This window comes from Mustela putorius, unplaced genomic scaffold, assembly GCF_011764305.1.
Source record: "Mustela putorius furo isolate JIRA1106 unplaced genomic scaffold, ASM1176430v1.1 tig00000407_pilon_pilon_pilon, whole genome shotgun sequence".
Taxonomy (NCBI): Eukaryota; Metazoa; Chordata; class Mammalia; order Carnivora; family Mustelidae; genus Mustela; species Mustela putorius.
Window position 1 is genome coordinate 8063072 of NW_025421373.1, and position 25477 is coordinate 8088548.

At 42.5% G+C, this 25477-nt stretch overlaps 1 protein-coding gene across 2 annotated transcripts; it reads right to left on the minus strand.

Moving 5' to 3' along the window:
• Positions 1 to 1806: 1806 nt before the first annotated feature.
• Positions 1807 to 25354, minus strand: C1QTNF3 (C1q and TNF related 3). Of its 2 annotated transcripts, none has more exons than XM_004738053.2 (6): positions 24934 to 25354; positions 18895 to 19006; positions 15488 to 15642; positions 12028 to 12157; positions 6967 to 7066; positions 1807 to 3657 (listed from the first exon to the last, which is right to left on the minus strand). In XM_004738053.2, the coding sequence occupies exons 1-6, from the start codon at positions 25234 to 25236 to the stop codon at positions 3498 to 3500; spliced, it is 960 nt and encodes a 319-aa protein (XP_004738110.2). In that variant the 5' UTR covers positions 25237 to 25354; the 3' UTR covers positions 1807 to 3497. The 2 variants fall into 2 exon arrangements, with proteins under 2 accessions (XP_004738110.2, XP_004738111.2); XM_004738054.3 differs by having other exon boundaries at positions 25153 to 25351.
• Between the last annotated feature and the right edge of the window lie 123 nt (positions 25355 to 25477).

The window sequence follows — 25477 nt, forward strand, 5'->3', positions numbered from 1 at the left end:
TTAAATGAAGTTCTATGGGTTGGCCCTAATTAATACGGCTGGTGTCTTTATGAGAAAAGATTAGGATACAGAAAGCAAGGACAGAGGGATGGCCATGTGAGGACACAGAAGAAGGTGGCTATCCTCCAGTTAAGGAAAAAAGCTTCATATGAAACCAAACTTTCAGATACCTTGATTTTGTACCTTTAGCCTCTAGAACTGAGAGAAAATGGCTTTCTGTTGTTTAAGCTGTCCGGCCTGTAGTACCTTATTATGGAAGCCTGAGCAGACTAATACAACTATTAAGAGAGTTGGGGATGGGGGCAGTCAGGATGTTTTGTTATAGCCCTAGCAAAATAATATACCGTCTGACCCATGACTATAGTTTAGGTCTCTAATGAGTTTCTCAGGTACCTAACAGACTTCATTTTACGTCCCAGGCAGTTACTTAGCTCTGGAACCATGCTTCTTAGCTTTGGGGTTTAATTAGCATAAGTAAAGGGCTATCTATTAAATGCATCAAATAGATGAGTCCTCTTCCTTCTCGCAGATATTATTCATCTATTTACCCAAGGTAAATAGGTACAAAAGGTACAACTGACAAGGAGAGTCACCTGCCTTTTTCTTTATTCCTCAAGTCATCCATGCACTAAAGGGAGTATATAGATCACAGGCCAGCTGCTTTTTAACATCTTCCATAGCTAAAGTCTCCTTTACCCTTCCCTCCTACCCAAATTTACATTTCTTTGCTGGTGCTCACTCCACCAACACACCCACGCACTCCCATGATTTTTATATATGGTCCACAGTCTATTATATCTATTGATGCTGTAACTATACTATTTGTATACTGTATTTTGTATACATATGTCATATTCTGTAGTTTAAATTTACATAAATGATGTTACATTGCAATCACTCTTCTGAACTTGCTTTTGTACTCCGTCTTATCCTAACTCGTCTCCCCGTTTCTACCCCTTTCTCTTAGATCAGTCAGATTCTTGGCTTTAATCAAATAGCTTACATAATTGCCTGATGCTGCTGAATTCAGGCCACTGGAGTCCCACCAGAGGTCAAAGCATGAAAGTCTGGTTGGGACATCGATCTCCACAGTTTCCACTTGCCTCTGTCCTGCTGAGAGATTTATACCAGCCTGATTCTGGGTCAAAAGTATAGAGGTACTTACTTGTAGGGTCTCCCACTGATGATTAAGATGGGGCCCAATTATAATAATGACTCTGGTGGATTGAAACATATTAAATATATGAAAAATCATAAGTTAATAATGCTTTTTAAGAGATCTTATTAATCACTTTGAAGATTTCTAGAACACTAACTCATTATTATAAAAATTGATAAATAAAAGTAAAAAAAAGATTAAGCATCTATCTTGTCTTCCATATAAACAGTATTTCAGAATAACCAAAGAGCTAGTGAAATGCTAGTAAAATGTCACTATTTTCACACAGTGAAGGAAACCATCAACAAACCAAAAAGGCAGCCTGAAGGGGAAGAGATGTTTGAAAATGATATATCCAATAAGGGGTTAATATCCAAAACATATGAAGAACTTACACAACTGAACACCAAAAATAACCAAATAATCCAACTAAAAATGGGCAGAGAGGGAAACCTGGGTGACTCAATTGGTTGAACATCCGACTCTTGGTTTGGGCTCAGGTCATGATCCCATGAGTCTTGGGATCAAGCCCCATGTCAAGCCTTGAGTTGGGCCCAGGGCTCAGTGTGGAATCCGGATGAAACTCACTGTGGTGACTTATAACGTATGACTATTCAACTTTATTAAGAACATTATAAAACAATACATTTAACAAAAGTATGTTTATTTCCATACGATGCTTTTACATTTTTCTCATCTCAGTTTTATCTAAAGCTAAGCCAATGTCTTCTTCTAAGGTACTCTTATTAATAATGTGTGTTCTTTAAACATGGAATCCCTTTGGGCAACATGCAACATTCAATTGTCTACTGGCAATACAAGGTATTTATGATGTTTGGAAATAGTAAACCTCAACACCCATGACCACACAGCCCAGAAGCAACTGGAGACGTATACAAAATCACAAAAACATTACCAACCAGTCAAGCACATTTTGGCTGATATCCATTCACTTTAAAATAGAATTGTTTGTGTTGGTCAGGAAGAGTTTAAAAATATTTATAGATCAAAAGAATGGGTTAAAGACAGAACTGAACATGGAGCACACTAAGTTAGCTAATAGGGTAGCCCTAATTAATTTCTTCTGCTTCTAGCTATAGGGGGTAATCAATACAATTAAATCCATAGTTTAAAAGCCTTTGTGGAAATTGAAATTGTAACTGAAAATAAAATAATGGATAATTGCTTTCTAAGGGAATTCATTAAATGATATGTTTCAGATAGGTATCTCTCTAGTGCATTTTAAATATGATTCAACATCAGGATAAACACATACTCCAATGATGATTTCCTCGCTTAAAATAAACAAATTTGGGGTACTATCTCCTGAACTTGTCCCTTTTTGGGGAAGGACAGGCAAAAGTAAAGGAGCACAGCTCCATTGTAAGTATTGCCTAAATATGGTGATCAAAAAAAGCATATCAATTTTTATCTTTAAAAACGTTAAGAGATTTTATTTTATGTCTTCTAAATGGAATGCCCTTATATTTTTTATCCATTAGTTTGTATATAACTGAGTTTACAGCTCCTCAAATGACATGTCAGTGAAGTTTATTGGGGTAACTTCTAAACTGAGAGAGAATAAGAGAATAAGGACATTGTGTATACTGTGTATATGGACATAAGCTCACCTCAGCTGGTTCTCCAGGCCAGGGTCAACAAAGATCTATTGTAACACAAGAAACCCAATGGGAAAAAGCCAATATGATAAATCATATCTGATAAACCCAATTTTGTATCATGAGAAAATTCCATATCCAAAAACATAAGACATTACAAGTCAAGATTTAATTACAGCAGGAGTACATTATTTATGGGCATTGTGAATACTTTATCTAAAAGCTATCTGGAATTACTAAAATTATCTATATTTATTCATAAATATTGACCCACTGGATCAAAGTGTTACTTCCCAGTCTAGGCTTCACAAATGTTTCTGGTAACCTGGTCCTCGCAAGTGCCTTTTTTCTGCCCTGCCCGGCCCCACCCTAGTCACTGCACCCTTGTCTCTGAAATGTTATAAAGAATGATGAGCCCCAAACCTCAGGAATTCCTGGAAGTTGCTATTACATTAAAAACAAAGCAGCCAAATTCTTTGCAAAGGACTTCTTTGATGGAACAATTATTTCTAGCCTGTATCAAGAAGGAATTCTTCTTTAGGTGCCTGGGGAAGAGTAAACATGCCAAGTATATTAGTCAAGGTCACTTGAGAAGACTGTTTTGTGGATTCTTCTTCTGAGCTCCCGAGTAGAACCCTTAACCCTAATATCCCTCAGATCACAACAATACCAGCTCAGCCATAAGTCTTCCCAAAAGTAGAGCTGGTCTAGTCATATATTCACTTGGTTTCAAAGAGGAGGAAGCCTGCAAAGGTAGAGAAGCGCTGGTGGTCCCCATGAAGAGCGCCATTGCCCATTCTCAGCCAAACCTCATCCCCTTTAGCCAGCTTCAGTACTGCATGGTTGCTGGATGTATCTGACTTCCCCTTTGTTTCATAGCTGTAAAGAAAAAAAGGCACCAACTACTTAGCCTTTGCAATGGAAAATCACCTCTTTACCAAAATATGTCCTCCCCTTCTTCTCCGGGCTCTCATGCACTTAGAGTTCTAGGATTAAGTTCTCCAAATGGCATGTGAACAGACATGTACCATTTCTAGAATTGGACAACACAACTCTCCCAAACCCCTCTTCTTGCTTCTTCCTCATTATGACCATGTGGAATGGTAATGACGATGACCAGAATGACCTGGAAGCCAAGTGTTGTAGCCTGAGTTCTTGAAAACTGTGTAGTGGGAAGATCTCTCTCACTTGTCCCAACCTGGAACAACCACTCTGGACTGTCCCATGAGAAGAAAAGGGATTTCCATTACATTTAAGCCATTAGGCTAATGGTATAGCAGTTTAGTTTACCCTAACTTCTTTGGGATTTCATAACGCAAACTAAAACATGTTGCATTGGCTCAGGATTAGGCAGAAAGTACTGAGGAGACAAAGATTGTGGGCTTGAAAGCTGGAGATCCATGTTGTGCTGTGGCAAAACATTAAGGAAAACATCTGATAACAGAAAGCAGACCTTATGTCCACCAAGCCTATAACCTAAGCAAGGAAGTGACTGGAAAAGCCAAAATACTGCTTTTAGTAATATGTTTCTGCAAAAGATGAGTTCAGACAAAAATTGGTATGTCTGAAGGACAGGAAGAAGAAAGGGAGGGTCTAGAAAGTTGAGGTCTAACAGGGTTGGAAAAGCCAACCAGAGACATCAGATATAAAGTTGATGTTGTCTTATTAAGACTTCTCATCTGATCTAATAGACATGGTCTATGACATAACCTGACAGATTACAAATATTGCCTTTCTACTTAAATCCGTTGTTTTAGAAGATCTTGTGGTAACCACCACTAGTTAAGACAGAAGGGGATGAAGACAAGAAATCAAGGAAAAACAGGCTGAAAAACGAGATGTCAAGAAAAGAATGGTGGATGTGGTTTGCTAACACATGTCACTGACTGGCAGCAAATGGAACAAAAGCCTGATAAGTTTCTGAGGAAATGGTATTACCCAGAAATCCAAACCTGGTTCATGAGGGACTTGAGGTCTTTGACTAAATACTCTTAGTCTTCTAATTTGCACCAGCAAGAAGTGGGCAGTGCAAGACCCCAGGGAACACCTACTCGCCTTTTGGATGGAGACAAACAAGGAAGGTCCTCCCAGAGGACAGAATCAGGGGCCAAAGAGAAAAACAGCTGAAAGGTTGACTTGATAAAAAGGATTGCTCATTCCTAAGACTTGGGGCTTTGAGCTGGATGCATGAACTGCAGTTTAGGCGGTCTTCCATGGGGGTGGAGATGGGGAGATTTATCTTCTAAATGTAGGAAGAAGAATTCAACAGATACTTGGTAGCCAGAGGAGCAGAGAAGCCTGGCTGTTTACCAGACTCCATCTCCCTTCTTCCAGAGGAGCAGCTCTACATTCCTAGCTGCCCCTGCATAGGCTGAGGGGAGTTAGGGCTGGACAACAACATAACTGTGTTCTCTGAATAGAATGTGAGATGACACATAAACATGTTCACAAACCTGTTTCTCTTTTTGCCTTCTGACTATGGCAATCACAATGACCAGGGAGAATTTGCAAGTCATTTTTACAGGTGGCAGAACTGCTTTCACCAGTCTGCATCTCTCAAAACCCATATGGAGCACCTCCCTCCCAACAGCACATCCCCCCAGTCCCTCCTCTACCCTCTCGTCCCCATCCTTCCCCATCCTGGAGCTGGTCAAGCAACATAGAGCTCTGCAGTGTTTGAGCTGCCATATTGTCTTTTTTTTTTTTTTATTTTTTAAGGATTTTATTTATTGATTTATGAGAGAGCACAAGCAGTGGGGAGAGGCAGAGGGAGAGGGAGAAGCAGACTCCCCAGCAAGCGGAAAGCCCAATGCAGAGCTCCATCCCAAGACCCTAGGATCATGATCTGAGCCAAAGGCAGCCGCCGCTTAATCCAGTGAGCCATTCAGGCGTCCCTTGAGTCTCTTTTTTGCAGCAATTCCACCTACTTATCCTTTTCTCTTTTGGTTTTTCCAAATACATCCCCCCACTGGAGACCAGACTCCAGAAGAAATGGCAATCCTCCCAAGTCATCAAAAGATAAGATAGCAGCCACAGAATTGTTCATAAATATCAAACCACCCATTTAGTTATGGGAAAGATGTTGGCTCTCTGCCTCTTTCCCACATCTTAAGCTTACATCAAAACAAGTTGTAATATTTCTTTTTAAGATAATTTTTTAAAGATATTTATTTATTTATTTATTTACTTACTTACTTATTTGGAGGGGGCACACACCTGTGCACACATGAGAGCAGGTTGGGGGAGGGGCTGAGAGAATCCTCTAAGCAGACTCCCCGAGAGTAGGGAGCCCCATGCAGGGCTCCATCTCACCACCCATGAGATCATGACCTGAGCCGAAACCAAGAGTTGGTCACTCAACCAACTGAGCCATTCAAGGACCCTAAAGTAATTTTTTTTTTTTTTTTTTAGAAGAAGCTCTAGGGACAGGTTGATAGGATAAATATCAGAGCAGCAGAAAAGCCTAAAGACCAAGGCCCATTCCCAATTCTCTACCTGCCAGCTGAGGAAGATAGTAGAGAAGATCCTCAATAGGGGTAAACTCTGGCAAAGGGGGTGGGAAAGTAAGAAAATAGAAGAAAAGCCTGAGAAAGAAGAAAAGAATTTATAAGTTAGGAAAAGAACACAAATAGAGGCGCCTGGGTGGCTCACTGGTGGCTCACTAGGTTAAGCATCTGCCTTCAACTCAGGTCATAATCTCAGGATCCTGGGATCGAACCCTGCATTGGGTTCTCTGCTCAGCGGGGAACCTACAGCCTGATGCTCCCCCTGCTTGTTTTCTCTCTTGCTCTCTGTCAAATAAATAAATAAAATCTTTATGAAAGGAAAGACTGTCCTTTCCTTTCCCTCTGCCCTTCCCCTCCTGCCCTCACAAGCACATGTGCGCTCACACTCTCTCTCTCTCCAACAAATAAGTAAGATGTTTTAAAAATATATAAATGATTAATTATGGGGAGTATTGGTAGTAATCAATCAGCTCAAGGCCTCTCATCAACCTGCTTATTCCCAAGTTCATCAGATTTATTTCTTCCCAAATAGTAATTATAATCTGGCCACATATTGGTATATGGGAGCTCTCAGTGATGACAAGTCAGGGGCTCCTGATTCTTCTACACTCTGTGGTGTTTGCCATCCTTTGAGCAAGCAATGGCGGCATGGCTGACCCTTGTGATAGAGAAGACCACCCACCTGTACATGCTGAACACTGTATTGCCATTGTGCATGAGGTACACATACACTTCTTCAACATCCTCGTGCTTCATCATGCTGAAGGTGAAGAAATACACACCTGAAAAAGGCAGGTATTTATCTGCATTTATATTAACATATTGTATATTGAGGACTGGGAGATACACTGTATGACTTCACATTTTTTTGTTTATATCCTACGGATTTGTTTATATGCATATGCTATATCCTATATGGCATGTAGGCTCTTCCTGGCCTTTATTTGCAGGACTGTTCCTTTATCTGCTCTCAGCTCCTACTTTAAATTAAATAAATTTCTCAGTGTGTGTACCGTGTATCCCTAATAAGCACTTATGATGAGGTACACACTATTCCTAGGTATCAGTTAACTACCACTAGGACTCTTTGGACAAGGTACAGAGCCTGCATGGATGAACTCATGGCCTCTTCGGCCTAACAAAACAAGCCACGTGAATAGCATTACAGTGGGTGGGTACACTCAGCCCAGAGATGTTAGCCAGAGCTAAGAAGTAATTTTAGCAGAAAAATGTTGATCAGTTCTGAACAAATAGTTTTAGAAACTTATCATGTTATTCATTGTAAGTAGAAGAAATTATGTACCATAAAGAAAAAGACTCCATGATGACTCAGCAGCATGATCTTGCTACTAAAAATAAGGATCCTTCTCATTTGTAAAGGATCAATGTATTTTAAAAGATGTGTTTTCTTGTAAGACTCTAGGCCACCCAACAGAAAGGAACTCAATAGGAACTGATACACTGTAAAAGGTTAGAATGAATCCAAAAGCACAGAGATGAGCAAAAGGGAAAATCTTCCCAACTCCAAACGAGGTGGGAGTTGAGAGTGCATTTTGGAAAGATGAATGAATATATATCATCAAGCTCTTATGGATTTTCCAAACTACATTTTCAAATTAGTGACCTTGTCTTTGTGCATTTAAATTTACAGCAAGGTCTTTCTTGCAGTTCTAGAGGCTGGAAGTCCAAGAGCAGGGTGTCAACACAGTCTGGTGAGAGGTTTCTTCCAGGTCACAGACTTCTGATTGTATCCCCATGTGGCAGAAGGGATTAGGGGACTCAGTGGGGCCTCTTTCATGAGAGGACCAATCCCATTCATTAGAATTCTGCCATCATGAGGTTATCACCCCTCAAAGGCCATACCTCTTAATACCATTAACTTGGGCCTTAGGTTTTCAATGTATGAATTTTAGAGGGACTCATTCAGACCATAGCAGCAGGCCTTGTAAGGGGAAAACCCAGAAATGTCTTTTAAAAAAAAGATAGCATGACACAGTTCTATGTTCTTTTTCAAAGGTGCAATCAAGTAAGATAGAAGCTGTGAGGGTACCATGTTGACACCTGCTTCTGAGTCAAGTTGAACCAAGTGAAAAAGTGTGATCATGCCTCATTTAGGGCCAGACTTGCATGTTCAATATCCTGGGAATAAAGGAACTGGTGTAAAAAATCAGTCATACCCATTCATAAGGCTGGAGATTAGTTCACAGATGCAAAGTAAAGGCAGATCGAAATTACAGGACTCTACGAAAATAGTTTACGTGTGTTTAGATTTTTCCATTTTACAAAGTGTATTAGACACACACATACATAGACATGGGTGACAATCTTCAATGCCTCAGGAAGATAAAGCTGGAATGAAACGACAGGAAAAGATGTTATTTTTCTTGAAACAATGATGGCTACTATACAAAGTAGATTGCAGAAGCCTGTTAGAACTGACTAAGAGACCAGATGGGGAAAAAACGAAAATGTCTACATGTAGAAATACAAAAGTGAGTATGTATCTTACCCACCTATGGCTTTCTTCTAGGGAAGCTACTGAAAGCAGAGGTAACCCACGTCTGCTCTAGTTTTTAGGTCTTTGTGTTGCTGTAATTGCAGTAATTCTATGTCTCATCCCTCCCAAAGCTGAAAAGCAGAAAATGCTCAATTTGTTATCTGTTGTTAAAGGGGGAGACAAATGATGGTTGTTACCAAGTGATGATTCAAGAGAGTTCTAAACAACTACTAAATCTTTGAGCTTCTTGAAAGCCCTTGAAAACAATGGAAGCCCTTGAAAATAAATAAATAAATAATAATATAATAATATATTATTAATAATATTATATATTATATTATTAATATTATTATATATTATATAATATATAATAATATATAAAATAATAATAAATAAATAGAAAATAAATAAAGCCCTTGAAAACAATGGAACCGTTGGGCTTCTCTAGATGCTTACGTAAACTGCAGCCCAGAGGTGTGTAACAAAATAATTATAGGAAAATTGTCAACCTTCAGAGCAGAAAGTCACATAAAAAGGTTTGAAACTGTTTAAAGTATGATGAAAGATCACTTGGGTCATTTCATATACCCGTTGACTTCTGAGTTTAGCTGGGTGGAAACCTCAATCAAGGCGTTAAAAACACTTGTGTCAAATTTAACATGGCGACTGCATCCATTAGAATTTTCCTCCTCTCCTTCTGGATACCACATAGGGAAATAAGGAGCATTGAACACAAACACCAGATGGAATCTATTTTTCAGAAGATTAGGAGACATAAAAGTCAATAAACTTAAAATACTTGTCTGTCAGATGCAACAGACAGCAGACAGAGAGTCTCAGGGAAGCAACATGGAGGCTGGGCAGGGAGTTTTGAGGAGGCCACGCTGTGGCTGATCTCACAGTACTGGAAAAAAGACACTCCCTGATGGAGAAAGGCCACATGCTGAAAAGAAGCTCTTATGAGTGGGGCTGAGATGAAGTCCAAGTGATATTTTGGGGGAAGGTTGCTAGATAAAGTACAAAAAGTGAGGTGAGTGGTCCTAAAATGGCAGATTTCCAAAACTATCACCAAAAACAGGGCAAGAGAAGTTTAAGTGCCAGGCTTGTTTCAGAAGTCTTCCCAGACCCAGGGCAGTCTGCAGAGGGACAGAGAAAACACACAGAAGGGCCACACTTGAGAAGGACCAGAGTGAGTCTCCTGGTAGCTGGAGAGGGAGCCATGGAGGTAGAAGCCAGAAGTATGCTGAAGTCCCCCCTGTCATCCCTCCTCCCCCCAAGAAACTACTATCTGTGGCTGGCCTAAGGAAACCCAACTCTTTCAACCGCCAGTCAGTTTTAGAAAGTAGAAAAGAAGAGCGAGCAGAAACTACCCATAGAGGAAGAATACTCACCAAGAAGCAATGTTGTCAGGTAGTAGATGAAAACTATAACTAAATCTGAATGTAGACATCCTGAGTTTAAGATAATGTTAATAAAGCAAATCCTTCTATGAAAGAATATTATTAAACAAAAAGCAGGAACTCCTAGCAGAAATGTTCAGATAAGAGAAGGAACTAAAAACTGGGACTAATAAGTAAGGTAAGGCATGGGAAAAGTAAAGAAACAACACAGAAATAAGACAGAAGAAATTGGAAGAAGCAAAAAGGAAAATTCATCCTCAGCATAGGTAATTAAGGACATGCAGCATGTAAGGACCTATTTAGCCAGAGCGACTCCACTTTGGGATGGAGAAAGCAAACAATGTGAAATGGAAATTAAAATTAAAAAAACAGCAAGAGATTAGAGAAAATAATAGCTACAGAAGACAAAGAAAACTTAAACACAAACCCAACAAAACATTTTTGGAGCCCTTCCCATGTTACCATCTGCAATTTTGAGAGGCTGTCGACATTCCCTCTCCATCAGCCCTGTCATGCCAGTCTCTATTTCAATGGTCACATCACTTCCTGGCAGATTCTGACCTCCTTGGCTCTCAAAGACAGTGTGATTACCTTGGGCCCACCTACATAATCCAAAATAAGCTCCCCATCTCAAGATCCTGAATTTAATCAGTCTTATGAAATCCCTTATTTTGCCATATAAGGTACTATTCGCAGCTCCTGGGCATTTTAGGTCTTGGGCCATTTTGGGAGTCATCATTCAATGCCTACAGCTTCCTTACTTTCAGCCACCACAAGCTGATCATTCTGGGTAGACTTTTCCTGCTGTCCTTTGACTAGGTGGCTGTAAGCCTTCTTTTTGCCCCGAAAAGTTTTTTTAATTATATATATATTTTTTTTATTTTCTTAAAGATTTTATTTATTTATTTGACAGAGATCACAAGTAGGCAGAGAGGCAGGCAGAGAGAGAGGAGGAAGCAGGCTCCCCACTGAGCAGAGAGCCAGATGTGGGGCTTGATCCCAGGACCCTGAGATCATGACCTGAGCTGAAGGCAGAGGCTTAACCCACTGAGCCACCCAGACACTCTTTAATTATATTTTTAAATACAAATTTAAACATGGTTTTTCCTTCTTCTTGCTGTACTAAGGTGGGGTGGCACTGAGAACAGTGTGACTTGTGTTAGGAAATCAGGCAATAAGCCAGCACATTGTTTATGGGATATTTTTGAACTATATTAAGACCAGTGAAAAGGTCACTAGGTTTTTATTGTCATCATAGTGCAGCAATTCGAAACCCTGTCCATGATAAAACACTCCTCTCCTCTGGGGTTGACCACTCACAAGCACCCTCCGCCCCCTCCCCTGCACCTTAGGACACCACTGGTTAACTTGGGTGCCTGGGTGGCTCAGTCAGTTAAGTGTCTGCCTTGGGCTCAGGTCATGATCCCAGGGTCCTGGGATTGAGCCCGGGGCAGGCTCCCTGCTCAGCAGGGAATCTGCTTTTCCCTCTCCTCCCCGCTCTTGAGCGCTCTCTCTCTCTCTCTCTGTCTCTCATATAAATAAATAAAATATTTTTTAAAAGATAAAAGTGTATTCACCTTTTTGAATTCTAATTCATTTACTTTGAAATCCAACAGAAATCTGTAAGAATTTCTGTACTAGATAAAGTACAAAAAGTGAGGTGATCACTTTTAACCGGAATCAGAAAGAATTCTCAACTCTTGTAGTGTCTTCCTTTCTTTGTGTCCTCTTCCTTCATCATTTACCTTCCTCCCTCACGCTCTCACCTTTTGCCTACCTTCCTTCCGTCCTTCCTTCTAGATTGCGAGCTGATTAATTCAGTCATTCATTTGTTTTTACTTCTCACCTGATACTGGGGCCCCAAATCTACCAGTCATGACATCAAAGAAGTTTCCGATGTTGGTCTCCACGCTGCTGAAGATGATCCCGCTATTCTGGTTGCTGAAGTGGGTCGCCAGAGAAGCCATGAATGCAATCTAAGGAACGTTAATTAACAGGAAATTTATCTTAAAGAAATGAGGTTTTCACAAAAGTAAGTTTTGTTCGACATTATTTGTAACAGCTAGATTGGAAATAAACAGAAAAAAATTAAATCATGGTAATTTTTAATGTTTTTTATGCTATGAAGCCATTAAATGATAGTATATGTCAGCAGTTCTGACCTTGTGTTTCATGGAACATTAGACTTCAAAAGGTTTTTTTTGAAATATTAAAATACTATTGTGGGGAAAATATAGATGAAATCGACTAATAGCTATTAAATGTACATTAGCATATTAAAGGATCTGAGAAGGCCTGCAGCAAAATAACCTTTTAATTTTATTCACTCTGTGTAATTTATTTCTCCAAAAGAACTGTGATATTATGATGTATAATAAATATACATTTAGTCTTTGTCCCAGCCTTTGGCATAGTGCCCAAAACCATTGAAAATCTTAAGTGTTTAGAGAGATCAAGGGGTCTTTTGTTATGTTAATGAGATAACTTTTGGAAAGCTCCTAGGTAACCTAAAGATGGGGCCTATTTGCCATTGGAGCCAACCATGTGGTTAGAGATGAGTGATCGGTCCCACCTTACATCCAGGAAGGGTAGAGGGGCAGGAGGTTGAATTCAATTACCAATGGCCTGTGATTTAATCAATCCTGCCTATACAATGAAGCCTCCATAAAAACTTAAAAGGCAGGGGCTCAGAGAGCATCTAGATTGTTGAACATGGGAAGTGCTGGAGAGTGATACTTGGTCTCTGAGAGGGTATGGCACCTCGGCACCCTTTTCCCCAAACCTTGCCCTATGCATCTTTTCCATCTGTTCCTGAATTACACCCTTTTACAACAAACCAGGGATTGAATAAAAACATGTTTCTCTGAGTTCCTGCTAGCAAATTACTTGAACTCCAGGAGGGTTCGTGGCCTCCCCTTCATAGCCAGAATGTCGGATGCACAGACTTAGAGTCTCAAGTTGGGGGTGGCAGTCTTGTAGGGTTGAGCCTTTAACTTTGGAATCTGAGGCGTTTTCCAAGTAAGTAGTGTCAGAATTGCGTTGAGTTGTAAGGACACTTAGCTGATGTTGGACCAATGCTTGGTGGTGTGGGGAAAACCCTCACACTGGAACTGTACCACTCTTAGACAGTCACATTTGAAAATAAATGCCAGTTCCCCATCAACATGAGTCGTTGTAAGTGAGTGTGAGTTAAATCAATAAATTCTTTAGTTTGCTGGGATTACCTGTCTTCAATGAATGGGAGTTTAAAGGAAGGGCTTAGAGGAGAGTGTGAGAGAGGGAATAATTGGAAGTTTGGAAGACTCAGGGGAAAGCAGACTGAGGAAAATCAACACAGCAAGGATTTGGACAGTGAGAAAGACAGCGTGAAGGCTGTGGATGCCGAAGGAAGGGGAAAGTAAGGGATGGATGACACAGCAGAGGAGGGATTTTGAAAATGGGAATAAAGGGTCCTGGAATCACCCTTCTTTACAGGCTGCGTGAGGCCAGTCATCTCTCCTCTGTAATGCCGCCTTTAAAACATGTGAATGTAGGGGGCGCCTGGGTGGCTCAGTTGGTGAAGCATCTGCCTTCAGCTCCGGTCATGATCCCGGGGTGCTGGGATCCAGCCCCTTGTCAGGGTCCCTGCTCAGTGGGGAATCTGCTTCTCCTTCTCTCAGCCCATGCTCTCTCTCTCTGTCTCTCTCAAATAAATAAAATCTTACAAAGAAATAAAATGATAAAAATAAAAAATAAAACTGTGTGAATGTAGTTCTGCCAACATTGTGGTTGTTGGGTAATAATTGATGGAGCAATTTAATCATTGCCCAGGGTGCACTCCATCAGACTGGCTACAAGGGCCCCTGGGCCTTGTACAACCAGCGCAGGTTTAGAGTTAGAGTTTCTAGCTTTGGGAATGTTTATCCCCCTTCTCATCAGACACCTTTCACCTGGCTAGGCAGCATCTGTCTTCTTTTCTTTGTAAATTATTGATGGCCCATTGATGCCAGGTTGCTACGATTATTAAACAACATTCATTTACAAGTGACAAAACCTCAAAAGCAGTTAGAGAAACACAAAAGACCTCTTAAGTTATAACTTTAAAAAATCAAGGCCCAGAAAAATGATGGAATTTATACAAGGTCAACCAACCACCAGATACGCCCAAATAAAAAACAAAGTTCTCCCCCAGTAGCTCTTTCAGACAAGAGTCTCTGTATTCTGGTTCTTGAAAGGTCTCTCCTGCTGTGGTACATTCTCTCATTTACACACGGCCCCCAGCTGCCGATGGTTCGACTTAATAATATTTCAACTTTAGATGCTGCCATAGCAATCCGCATTCAGTAGAAACCACACTTCAGATTTTAAATTTGGATCTTTTCCTGGGCTATCAATATGCAATAGATCCTCTCTTATGATGCTGGGCAGGGGCGTTGAGCCACAGCTCCCCGTCAGCCACAGGATCAGGAGGGTCAACAACAGATATTACACTTAACAACCTTTATGCTAACATAAATACTAGCTTTCAATGGCGATAGGAATCCCTTGAAAAAATCAATTTTTAAAAACATCAGCCAGAAAATAAAGAGATAACCAAGACTTAGTAATTTTCATGGTGCCCTAACCTTGCATTTTCCAGTTTTAGATGTTATTGGCAACAAGAATTTTGAACATCTCTTAAAGGAGACATAAACAGTAAACAAATGAGCATGTAAGCTTAGGCTAAAATATTCAATTAGAGCCTCATAAATAGATTCAAAACACGTCAAACTGAAATAAATATAGTCTGGTCTAATCTAAACTAGGATGGGTGACCCAAAAATAAAACATCTCTAGTGATAAAGAAGACATGGAGAAAAATTTAAATGAAATCTGTGCCACAAAATCTTGAGTTGATAGAGAATGATACTTATATATTCATATCCATATATGTGATTTAAATTGGTAAATGTAACACAATGAATACATAAAATATTCGAGGTAGACACATGCCATTTTTACATTTGAGTTGCCAGAAACCTTTTTATTTAACATCCCTTCTGATAAGGAAAATGGAACATTAGCAGATACCCAGGGCTGCGGTGTATTTGGTCTAAGAAGGGAGTTGAATTTCAACTTCTTAAGAACGATTTCAAAATGTTCTTTGAACAACAGTGTGGGCCATCTGTGAACATCCCGCAGCGGGAGTGAGTCAAGCCAGCCATGCGGCCATGCGGGCCAGGAGCCAACAGAGAGAGCGTGAAGAAGCTCTAGGACCTTCTGCCTCCTGCACTGCGAGGGTGCAGGCAGTTTAGAAGTCCAATGGAGATCTGCCCAAGGTGACTTACCTGCAGTTCTGGAGGAACCCCCGGGTAGCCCTTTTCTCCCTTGGGGCCATGCTGCCCTCTTTCACCTCGTGGCCCAAGGTCACCTTTGTCTCCTTTCTCACCTTTGGCCCCTTCATGGCCAGTGGCTCCATTATTGCCATTGTTCCCGTGGTTTCCTTAAATTACAAGCAGAAGGCATCACTGGGGAAAGCCCCCATCACTCACACTGACCACCTACTGTTATACAAATACAGACCCTTTCTTCAAAAATGCTCACCCTCAATTGCAAAAGAAGACCACTTGAAACAGTCCTGAACACAGCCAAGGGGGCAGCACCAAATGAGCTCTCTTACTAGGGACACTGAAGACAGCCTTAGCCATTCAAGTCTCCAAAGACTGTTTTTCCCATAGAGCAAGAGTTGGATGAAAAATTTTGAGGATTGGGGCAGTTCAGTCATTGGGCATCTGCCTTGGGCTCAGGTCCAGATCCCAGGGTCAGCATCTGGCTCCCAGCTCAGTGGGAAGCCTGCTTTTCCCTCTCCTACTCCCCCTGTTTGTGTTCCCTCTCTCACTCTCTCTCTCTCTCTCTCTGTTAAATAAATGAATAAAATCTTTAAAAGAAAGAAAAACTGGGGGGACTGATAATCGGAGTATTATTTATAATAGCAGAGATTAGAAACAAACAATACTGGAAGAGCTCCATTAAAAAAAAAAAAGGCACATCCCAGTAAATAATGTTATACCACCCCCCCAAAAAGCTAAAGAAAAATATTTATTAATATTAATATTGTTCACGATATTTTTAGATTAAAAGGTTATGAATCATTAGAGGCAGTGCAATAATATGTGTGAACAGTATTTATATACTATGTGTAAGGGCCTATTTATCCAGAGAGATTCCATCCGGTTAAAGTGATTTTGTTGTTTATGCAGTAAAACTTAGACTGACCCTGCGGTCCCCCCTCCAGGGAAACTTACTTAAAAGCAAGTCCCGGAAACCAGTAGATTATGGTCGACCGTCCCTGATAACAGAGCCCCATTGCATGGATGAATCAGGCCAGGTGGAGACATCCAATCAGTGGGGTGCACATACTGTCTCCCTAGCTACCAAGGAGTGTGAGCCCTGCCTTTTGGGTGCCAATTCTGACCAAGGTGATAGGCTAGTTCAAATAGCTACTATGGGGTGAATTGTAATTCGATTGGTCACCCGTGCGTGACCTAGCATGACTATGCAGCTTTCTCTGTGTGTTGCAATCTCATTGGACACCTGTGTGTGGCCAGGCTCAAAGGCCACATGGCCTTTGCTCTATAAAAATTAGTCTGTGAGGCTGGGAGGGGTAGCCCTCTCTGTAAGAGGCGGCCCCAAATGGTCAGTTTGATTCTTGATGCTTGACTCGAATTAAAGCTTTGCTTGACCTTCGCTTTGTATCAGTCTCGCTCCTTTGATCACAGACCTATTATTGGGGGACCTTTCACGACGTAAAAATATTTCCAGTATTTTTTTTTCCCAAATGGATGAAACATGAGTGGCTTTTGTGTTATGCTATATACTTTTCTGTCTCTTTGAATTTTTCTATAAAGGACGGGCACCACTTTTATCATGGAAGGAGATGTAAAATCTTTGATGCAAATTGTAACAATAATTTTGAAAGCAAGGCTTGAATAATGATTTCAACTCTTCACTCTGCCACTAAGAGACAGTTTCTACAGCTCTTCCTTTATTTTGTATTTGCTGAATTTCGCACCCCTTCGCTGTTAAGACAAATGTGTTTTGTTGTTTTTTTAAAGACTTCATTCATTCATTTGACAGAGAGAGATCACAAGTAGACAGAGAGGCAGGCAGAGAAAGGAAGGGAAGCAGGCTCCCCAATGAGCAGAGAAGCCAGACTCGTGAGCTCGATCCCAGGACCCTGAGATCATGACCCGAGCCGAAGGCAGAGGCTTTAACCCACTGAGCCACCCAGGCGCCCCCCCTTCGCTCTTTATTTTGCCTGCCACCTTTGGTCAGGTATTGTACCAGGCTTGCCAGCCCTCCAGGTAAATAAACTTGAACTGTATTTACAAGTTAATGGGCCAAAAAAAAAAAGAAAAAAGCTATTTTGTTTGGGAACATTTAGCCAAGGCCAGCTTGTTCTGTACCCACAAGAAAGTTTAGCCTCAGAAGATATTAAGAGGCTGAATATTCTCTAACCCCAGTCACTGCACCTGCAGGCAGATGCCCTTGATGTTAAAGGACATGGACTCTGAGACAGTAATCACAGTTTAAAGTCTAACAGAATATTTTCTCATTTTAAATTTGGTTTCATTTAAGAAGTCACTCAAAATTATATTAAAAAATGAAAACTTGGGGAACCTGGGTGGCTCAGCCAGTTAAGCATCTGCCTTCGGCTCAGGTCATGATCTCGGGGTCCTAGGATTGAAGTCTGCATCTGGCTCCCTGCTCAGTTGGGAGTCTGCTTCTCCATCACCCCCCTGTTCTCTCTCAAGATCTCTTTCTTTCTCGAATAAATAAATAAAATATTTTTTAAAAATTAAAACTCATATGATAAATGTTAACATCAATGAAGGTGAGAGAAGAGAAAGTAGACTGCTGTCAAACCCCAAGAAAAAGTCCTGCCCCCAGGAACTGACATGGGGAAGAGGAAGACAATGAACCCTCAGAGGGATTTGGGAGTCCTAAGACAGAAAGGATCTGGGCTATCCTTTCCGTGGCTGACCCCAGACATTAGCCAGTTTTCAGGACCTCCCGTGCCTGGGGCACACTCAGTGGGGTAGGGTGGCTCGGTGGAGTCCGACAGCATTTCCCATGCTGCCAAGTGGTGCGGGAGCCCAAAAATATTCCCATGAGCCCAAGAGAGGCATGAAAGTCAACCGGAGATAGCTGAACATGGACAGACCCTGAGATTAAGGGAAGAAAAACTTAGCTAGACACAAATTCGGACAGAAGGCTGTGTGGTTCAGTGAATGTCACTATGGAGATGGCAATAGCCAGGCCAGTAAGCGCTCCTCTTCCCCCACCTTCACGTCCTAAGTTCCCTGAAAGTTAGACAGAGTGTGTTGCATGAAGCACGTTGTGGAAGAAACACCAAAACGAGCGTATGTCCAATAAGAGTCCATAATTCTGTACTCCATGCTGGTTAAGACCTCCCTCCCCACTGCCACCAGTGAATCGGGTGCCCCAAGATGTCTAACACCTGTGGGATCCTGGGAGTGGGATAAATAATAAATACTACTGAGCTTCTGGTACATTGTTGCACCTAATTGGCTCTGTCAACCTAGTCCCCTCCCGAACTCCCTTTTGGATTTTCCACACATACCCTTTGGATCACACAAAAGTGAACCCAAATGATTTCGATTTGCCCTGGCTCCGGTTTTGGCACAGGGCCCAGTTAGACTGGCAATAAACAGAGCGTCTCTCTCATCCTTACCTGGGATGCCAGGGGGTCCGGGGGGCCCCGGGGGGCCTTGGTAGCCTCGGAAACTGTACTCTCCATGGCAACACTTGCTGCAGTCTGGGGGCAGCCCTCCAGTTTGTGGAGACTTTAAAAAGATACAGAGAGAAGCTTCAGAGAATGGTATTGGGGAGTCATTAGGACTTGTGAACTTCTCTTGGTCTTGTCTTTTGGGCAAGTTTAACTCCAGACAACCTAGGACAGCATCAGAAAAGCTGGTGTGGACTTGACTGGCGTGCTAGCTAAAGAGAGCATTTGACCAAAAGGACCAGGAAGCCAGAAGGTCAGAAGAAGGGCATGTTCTTTGGAAGGAGTGTGGTGCTGACAGGAGATGGGGCAGTATTTCTGGAAAGTACTGTCCTGAGGCTACTGGTAATGGCCAAGAAGGAAATCTCTTCAGAGCCGGCCCTCTCTTTCCCAGCTGCCAGGAGCCTCCCCTGTCGCTTCTTTGAGTAGGTGACCCTCAAAAAGTAAGAATGGTAAACTTCCAAGAGAATTAAGAATTTCTGTATTTAGGATACAGGGATAAGAGTTCTTAAAATTTTGAGTCAAAATGCCACCCTTTCAGTCCAAGCACACTTCAATTGCCTTAGGACATGGAAGAAACAAAGTATTCTTTAGCCCAGTAAATTAGTATTAACTATCTACATCTTGAAACAACTTTAACTCCCCTTTGAGAAATATTTAACCTCAGGTTCTGTTTCATATTTCACTTCAAAATTTTAAATGATTATCACATCGTTCACACCAATATTCAGCGAGTACTTAATGGATACTAAGTATACTCAAATATGAGTATCTGCCTATCTATTTAAAGAAAAATTTCTTTTTTTAAGAAAAGATTTTATTTATTTATTTATTTGACAGAGAGAGAGAGAGACAGTGAGAGAGGGAACACAAGTAGGGGGAGTGGGAGAGGGAGAAGCATGCTTCCCACTGAGCAGGGAGCCTGATACAGAGCTCAATCCCAGGACCCTGGGATCATGACCTGAGCAGAAGGCAGATGCTCAACGACTGAGCCACCCAAGCACCCCTAAACAAAAATTTCTAAAATGTGTGCTTACCATCGAGGAACTACAGATATAGTGTAAGAGCTAGATTCGCTGATAAAATTTAGAGTGGCACCAAATTGGTAGCTTGCCTTTTGATTATATCATATAAAATACTAATGGAAACTTTCCTAGACTTGAGTTATAATTCAATGGTCTTTTGAAAACAGCATATTGTTTGTAAAGGATTCTAAAGAAAGAGAAGGAGAAAAAGGTTGGAGGGATGGGGACAGAATAAGGAGAAAGGAAGAAGGAATCTGAAATTCAGGTTTTCTCTATCATTAGAAATCCAAGCAGAAAAGTGGGTCAAGTCTGCACATTTAGACTTCACTTTTGTTGTTGTTGTTTAATTAAAAATGGGCGTGGACTTTTTCCTCACCCCCTCATTCTTTTTCCCTACAAGCCTCTACCAAGCTCTTCAGGGAAAACACAGAGCATCAGTAGTCCCAGCATTCTCTTGCAACAGCTCAGGGCCGGATCTCAAGTGATCAGGGGACACAGTGTGGAGCTAACTCATGTCTAGTCCTCTGCCCACCAGACCCCTCACTGGACAGATGTAGGAGTCTGTAAAAACCTTTGGTAAAACTGGTGGAGGAATAGAAAAATCAGCCAAAGCGAGTGGCTGGAGACAAGTGACTTCAGACACTTGGAAAGTCAGACACCACAGCACTGCCCCACCTTCCAATCCAAGGATGCAATCTGAGAAGTATTTCATAGTTTCCTGGTGTGATTTTGCTAATGTGAAATACAGTTTTTTAAGCTCTCAGAAAGCTAAGATTCTGCCAATAATGGGCTTTAGGAGAGAAAGAGGGAAAATTCCGAATCGGGAGCCATTGGAGAATAGAATTGAGTTCCTGGGACCCTAAGAATTTTAGGAACATGTCTGTTCTGGAACCAGAACTCCCATCTCAGTTCTGTGTGACTTTAGTGATGTCACTCCCCTCTGCTCCCAGGCATCATTTTTCTTGTCCACTAAATTAGGGCACTAGGTAAAACAGTTAGGAAATTTCTTGCCAGCTTGAAGAGCAAGCAAAGATACTAAAGGTCTTTTCTAAATCCTTAAATAATAGTTTAGAAAGATTTCATTTGTGAAGTCTAGTGTCTGAGTGTGAGAAGTTAGCTCCAGGAAAGAGCTCCTTGGTACCAGAGCTAACTAGCACTGGGGTGGGTGTCCAAGGTACTTGGGAACACTTAGAAAGCAGAGACCTTCCACCCCAGCAGGGAGAATCTTCTGATTCCTACTAGCTGGTCATGTTCTGAGAGCCGTCCTACAACATTTCCCATGTTCCTCTGGTCCTTCACAACACAGTCAAATGGACTAATGCTCGTGAGCCTCTGGAGGGCCCCTTAAAACAAGCTGGACAGGATGCCTTAATTCAGAGGTTGTCATCACACGCGGGGGAGTTACCACAGACACCCTCTTAAGTTTATCAACCCTCAACTCATAATCAGGTCAAATTTGAAAGCCAAAGACAGGAGAATGAGCAGTGTGGGAGGAGGGATGGGTCTCTAAGACAAGTCCCATCCATTTGGTGGATGGAGGCCATGGGACAGGTACTGAGGTTTGAGGTCTGCTCTTAGTGAGTGACTTCTCAGAAAGAGGGTCCACAGCTCCTTCTTTAACTGAAGAGAGACGGAAGACAAAGGAGAGGGGAAACGGGAAGAAGGGGAGGGGGGAATCCAGGAGGTAGAGGAGGAGGACCAGAGATTAAAAAGGATGAAACTGCCTAGAAAAGAGAGCCCAGGTCTGCTCAACCCCCATCTCTGCACACTCTACCCACCATGAACCCCAAGGCCAGAGTCCTCTTTCTAGAATACACACCAGCTCACCTCACTGCGCTGTTGTGAACAAACAAACAAACACAACTTTGGCTGGAAAACTAAGGTCTGAGCTCCATAACCGGCCAACAGAATCTTCCAGGCGGGTCCTGAGATCATCCTGTGTCTTCCTCCCACGGCCTTCACCTATACCCACTCCTCCAGGGCTCTCTTGTCTCTTTGCTGTCCCACATATTTTTAAACTTTATTTCTTGCGTGGTTAATCATCCTTTTTGGGTCACCTTTGCGGTTCAAAGCAGCGACCACCAGCGCTCTGGCACTGTCTCCCCAACTGCCTTTTGTGTAGAGATTTTGTTGATCACGTGGTGTTCAATTGTCTGTTCATCTGTCCCCACGAGAGCCCCCCAGAGCTGACTGGAGATGGGCTTGGGCTTATTTATCCCTAACATAAAGCTTGGCACATAGTAGAAGCACAGGAAATTATAGGTGAAACGGTAAATGAGAAAAAAGAAGAATTGAAAGAAGACAGGTGAGGAATGCAAGGAAAAGGGGAACACCGGAAAATCCGAAATGCCGCGAGTTTCCATACCCATTGGCTGATGAGTCGTATTGAAGATATCCAGAATATCAGTGATTCTAAATCTTCTCGGTATCTGCCGAAGGGGGTTTGTTTGAAAATACTTTAAAAGCCCGGGAGGGTTTGAAAGCCTCCCCTTGCGCCCGGACCCCCCACAGCCACTTCAAGTAAAGAAAGCCAGGAAGTGACTTCTTGCCCCCTCATCTGACTCCAGCATGCTGGCTGCCTACGCCTGGAAGGTGGGGTGAAGCAGAAATGTCATTTGGATTCCGGTGGCCTCCTCAGCATTGGTTGCCAAGAAATAACAAATGACAGCCTACATCTGCCTTCTGCATGTCTGGGAGCTCATACTGCGAAGGCCAGGGAGGGCCCAGCAGAGAGATCCTATCCACTGAAATGGAAAGTCCAGGTCAAAGCTTGGACCAAAACGAAAATATCTTCACCACTAAGAAAATACAAAGTAGCATGAGTCACCCTCCAGTCAAAAGATTATCAGATGAGGGGACGCCTGGCTGGCTCAATCAGCGGAGCATGTGACTCCTTATTTGGGGGTTGTGCGTTCAAGCCCCACAGTACGTGTAGAGATTACTTAAAAAAATAATAATAATAAAATGTGGGGGAGGGTGGGGTGCTGGGAAGTGGGCTTGGTTAAGCTTCCAACTCTTAATTTCAGTTCAGGGTGTGACCTCAGAGTTGGGAGATCGAGCTCCATTTCTATTCCACACTCAGCACTCTGCTGAAGACTCCCTCCCCCTCTGCTCCTGTGCACTCTCTCTGTCTCTCTCGAAAATAAATAAATCTTTAAAAAAAAAAAAAAAAGATTGTCAGATGAAAGGACCATCTCTAAAAGTGGCCCTTGAAAAATAAGTATTTGGAGATTATTTCTTTTGTTGCTCCTTAAAGAAACAACTTTTTCTTTTTCTTTTTTTTTTTTTAAGATTTAATTTTATTTATTTGAGACAGAGAGAGAAAGAGCATGAGAGGGGAGAGGTCAGAGGGAGAAGCACGGAGCTTGATGTGGGACTCAATCCCGGGACACCAGGATCATGACCCGAACCGAAGGCAGTTGCTTAACCAACTGAGTCATCCAGGCGCCCCCTTTTTCTTTTTTATTTTAAGCTTTTACTTATTTGGGGGTGCCTGGGTGGCTTAGTCCTTAAGTGTCTGACTTCGGCTCAGGTCATGATCCAAGGGTCCTGGGATGGAGTCCCACATTGGGCTTCCTGCTCAGCTGGAAGCCTGCTTCTCCCTCTCCCACTCCCTCTGCTTTTGTTCCCTCTTTCTCTGAGAGTCTCTCTCTCTCTCTGTCAAATAAATACACAAAGTCTTAAAAAAAATTTTTCTGTATTTATTTGACAGAGAGAGAGAGAGAGCAGGTGTGAGCACAAGCAGAGGAAGTGGCATGCAGAGGAAGAGGGAGAGGCAGGTTCTCCACTGAGCAGAGAGTTCTATGTGACAATGTGGGTCTCCATCCCAGGACCCTGGGATCACGACCTGAGCCCAAGGCAGACGCTTAACCCCCTGAGCCACCCATGTGCCCCAAGAAACAATTTTTTTCTTCACACAGGCTCACAGAACAATCTGGGCGACTGCACTAAGCCAAGTTAGAAATCCCAGCTCAGCCCTGGATCTCCAGCTGATCCTGTGTTGGGTTTCAGTATGATCCTTTTGCTAGTACCAACCTAAACTTTTCAATCTGTGAGAGGACAGGCTTAGATTTCACTGGCATGAAGCTTTCCAGGGCCTGCTGAATGCAAAGACTCAATAGATTCTTGTAAAACCTCTTTGTTCAATGCTCCCGTAATTCAAAGTAACTCTTCTTTCCCGCCTCCTCTGATTTCAGCATGCCAGATGACGAGAAGGTAAGTCAAAATCCGTTTTGTCTGGTTCTTAATGTTTCAAATTAAATTGAGTGTCACCAATTTGCAAATCACTACGCTGAAACCTGACCCCACTCCACTCATCCCCAGAAAGAGTTAAAGATGTTTTCTTGAGGGCTGAGTTCACACCCAAGGAAATAAATCAGGTCCTCCGTGATTATCAGACTTTAAATCACACAACGAAGTTTTGCTTTTCACACACATGCAGTCTTTTTGGTTCTAACTCTAAGGTTCAGAGGCTGAGCATAGAGGCTTGGTAACCTAGATTACTGTAAAACAAATAAACAAGCCTGGCAAGAAATGTCACAGTAAACTAACGCATCGAAGTGAAAAACTCAAAGGGCAGCTTCTCCCTTCTGGGAAGGATTAAGAAAATCCAACTCTTGGGATCTGCAAATGATTTAGACCCATCTATCTGCATGGGTCAACATTTGTTTCCACACCAGGAGCGCAAGAAAGAAACCAAGTCACAGCACAGCACAGCAGGGAGCTGGCCGCTCTGCTCTCCTCTCCCCTGGGGGACACCGTCTCCCACATCCTCTGCTGATTTTCTAACACAGACCGGCACAGTCCCCCACCACACCCCCCCAAGACCCCAGAGCAGCCCAGAAAGACCCCTACAAGCAGCACAGCCAACTTCTCGAAAGCATCGATCCTATGAATCACAGCTGAAAAAAGAACAAAACTCGTTAGGCTTTCACAGTAATCCTTAGAAGAGAATTCCGAGTACCTGGCCCCAGAATGGGGTGATCTGGGCTAGGTCATCTACCTCGGGGTGCGGTAGCCCATCTGGTCTCAGGGATTTTAGGTCTGTAGAAGTGTTATTATCCACAGTCCCCGTTTTAGGATGGCTCCGCTCTCTCACTTTCTCCCTCCTGGAGCCGCTACGGCCAGTCTGCTGGTGGCTTTGCACTATTCTCGCCACTACTTTATTAGGTCTTCCGCTCACCTCCATGTACTCATCTTGACAGAGGCAAAATGGGAGGAAAAGCAAAGCCAGCAGGTGCCAGGAGACGAGCTGCCTCCGGAGCATGATTCTCAACAGAGCCCCAGAGCCTCCTGGAGACGACGGCGGGGCGTTGCGGTAAATGCCAGGGCTGGAGATGCGAGCCGCAGCCGGCTGGGAGGTTTTATACTTTGGTGTGTAATAAATAAGGCTGCAGGCATGCCAGAGGGGAAGCAGCCCTCCTCCCCGGGGCAGGACAGCCCCCATTCATCACTCTCCCACCCGGCAGGCGGCTGGGCTGGCGCGCGCAGCTTGCAGTTGGTGGGGT